The sequence below is a fragment of the Nanorana parkeri genome, unplaced genomic scaffold (genome assembly GCF_000935625.1).
Source record: "Nanorana parkeri isolate BGI_ZX_2015 unplaced genomic scaffold, ASM93562v1 scaffold2148, whole genome shotgun sequence".
Taxonomy (NCBI): Eukaryota; Metazoa; Chordata; class Amphibia; order Anura; family Dicroglossidae; genus Nanorana; species Nanorana parkeri.
Genome location: NW_017308416.1, coordinates 3,785 through 5,247, shown reverse-complemented (window position 1 = coordinate 5,247; position 1,463 = coordinate 3,785). Strand labels below are relative to the sequence as shown.

Genomic DNA, 1,463 nt, shown 5'->3' with positions numbered 1-1,463 from the left:
CGATTAAAGGGACTTCTGCCGAGTCCAGGAGGATGTGCGATATATTATATATGACATTTATGTTTTTGGGGGTTTATATAAACTTTATTTGTACTCAGTCCTGCTGCATTAACGTTGGCAGTATAGTGAGACTACCGAATTGTTTTGTAACCCAACATACCACTTCCGGGTGCATCTGCAGTTTATAAAACGTCTTCATCTGTGCCCCACACACAGGACTGTTATGGACAGAGTCATTCTACGGAACACCACCAGCACCAGTGCGCATGAGTTCTCTGAAGTTCCTTTTCTTTGTGAAACCTTTCCCACACACAATGCATGGAAAAGGCCCGACTGCCACTGTGAATCCTCCATTGTAGAAGAAGCTCATCTTTTCATATGAAGCACTTCCCACACGCTGCAGAGAACAGCTACTCACCAGTGTGACTTTTCATATGGCCGTTGAGGAGTCCTCTAGTGCAGAAACATTTCCCGCGTGTGGAACCTTGAAACGGCTTCTTCTCCGCGTATGAGTCCTCTGGTGTCTAATGAGTTCGTAGTTGCTAATAAATGACTTCTTGCACTCTGAACATGGAAAGATCTTCTTCCCGACGTGACTTCTCTGATGTATCCTCAGCTCAGACTTCCCTCTAAAGGGCATTCCGCACTCCAGACAGGAGAATAAAGCCGGGTCCGTGTGAATCTTCTGATGTCGGTCGAGATTCATTTTCCGCGTGAAGCGTTTGCCGCACTCTAAGCAGGAAAACGGCTGCTCGCCGGTGTGGAATCTCTGGTGGTTGATGAGTGTAGATTTGTGAGTGAAGCGTTTCCCACACTCGAGGCAGGAAAACGCCTTCTCGCCGGTGTGACGTTTCAAATGGATATTGAGGTGTCCTTTCTGTGAGAAACGTTTTCCGCACTCGGGACAGGAAAACGGCTTCTCGCCGGTGTGGATTATCTGGTGGCCAATAAGCGTAGACTTATTAATGAAACCTCTCCCGCACTCGGGGCAGGAAAACGCCTTCTCGCCAGAGTGACGTTTCAAATGGATGCTGAGGTGTCCTTTTTGTGAGAAACATTTCCCGCACTGCGGACAGGAAAAGGGCTTCACGCCGGTATGAACTCTCTGATGCCTGACGTAGTCCGCTCTTTTCTTGAAGGACTTTTTGCACTCTGTACAGGAGTAGGCCTTCAGATGACGCTGCTCTCTAAAATATTGACCGCAATGTAAGCATGTGGAGGACTCTAGTTTGGGGTGAGTCACTGGATGTTGGTTATCAGGACTTCCACCCGGAGAAAATTGTCCTCTGCCGTCATCTTCTGTACGTGGAGAGGAGACGACTCGGCCCATCGAGGTCTTCCAGACATTGGGGGCATCTGCTGGAGAGACGTGTTCATTAATACAACCCAGCCAACGATGGACCACAATGTCCCCACACCAAGACCATGAGACCGACCTTCATATGGTGTCCAGTATCTCCTCC

The 1,463-nt window shown here is 48.7% G+C and overlaps 1 protein-coding gene across 1 annotated transcript in view; it reads right to left on the bottom strand.

Annotated features, from left to right (window-relative positions):
- Positions 1 to 430: 430 nt before the first annotated feature.
- The window catches only part of LOC108800872 (zinc finger protein 234-like), a 4,720-nt gene continuing 3,687 nt past the window's right edge, over positions 431 to 1,463 (bottom strand). The window contains exon 6 of the mRNA XM_018572856.1: positions 431 to 1,336. Coding sequence (XP_018428358.1) covers positions 431 to 1,336 — 906 coding nt within the window. The remainder of the gene's footprint in view (positions 1,337 to 1,463) is intronic.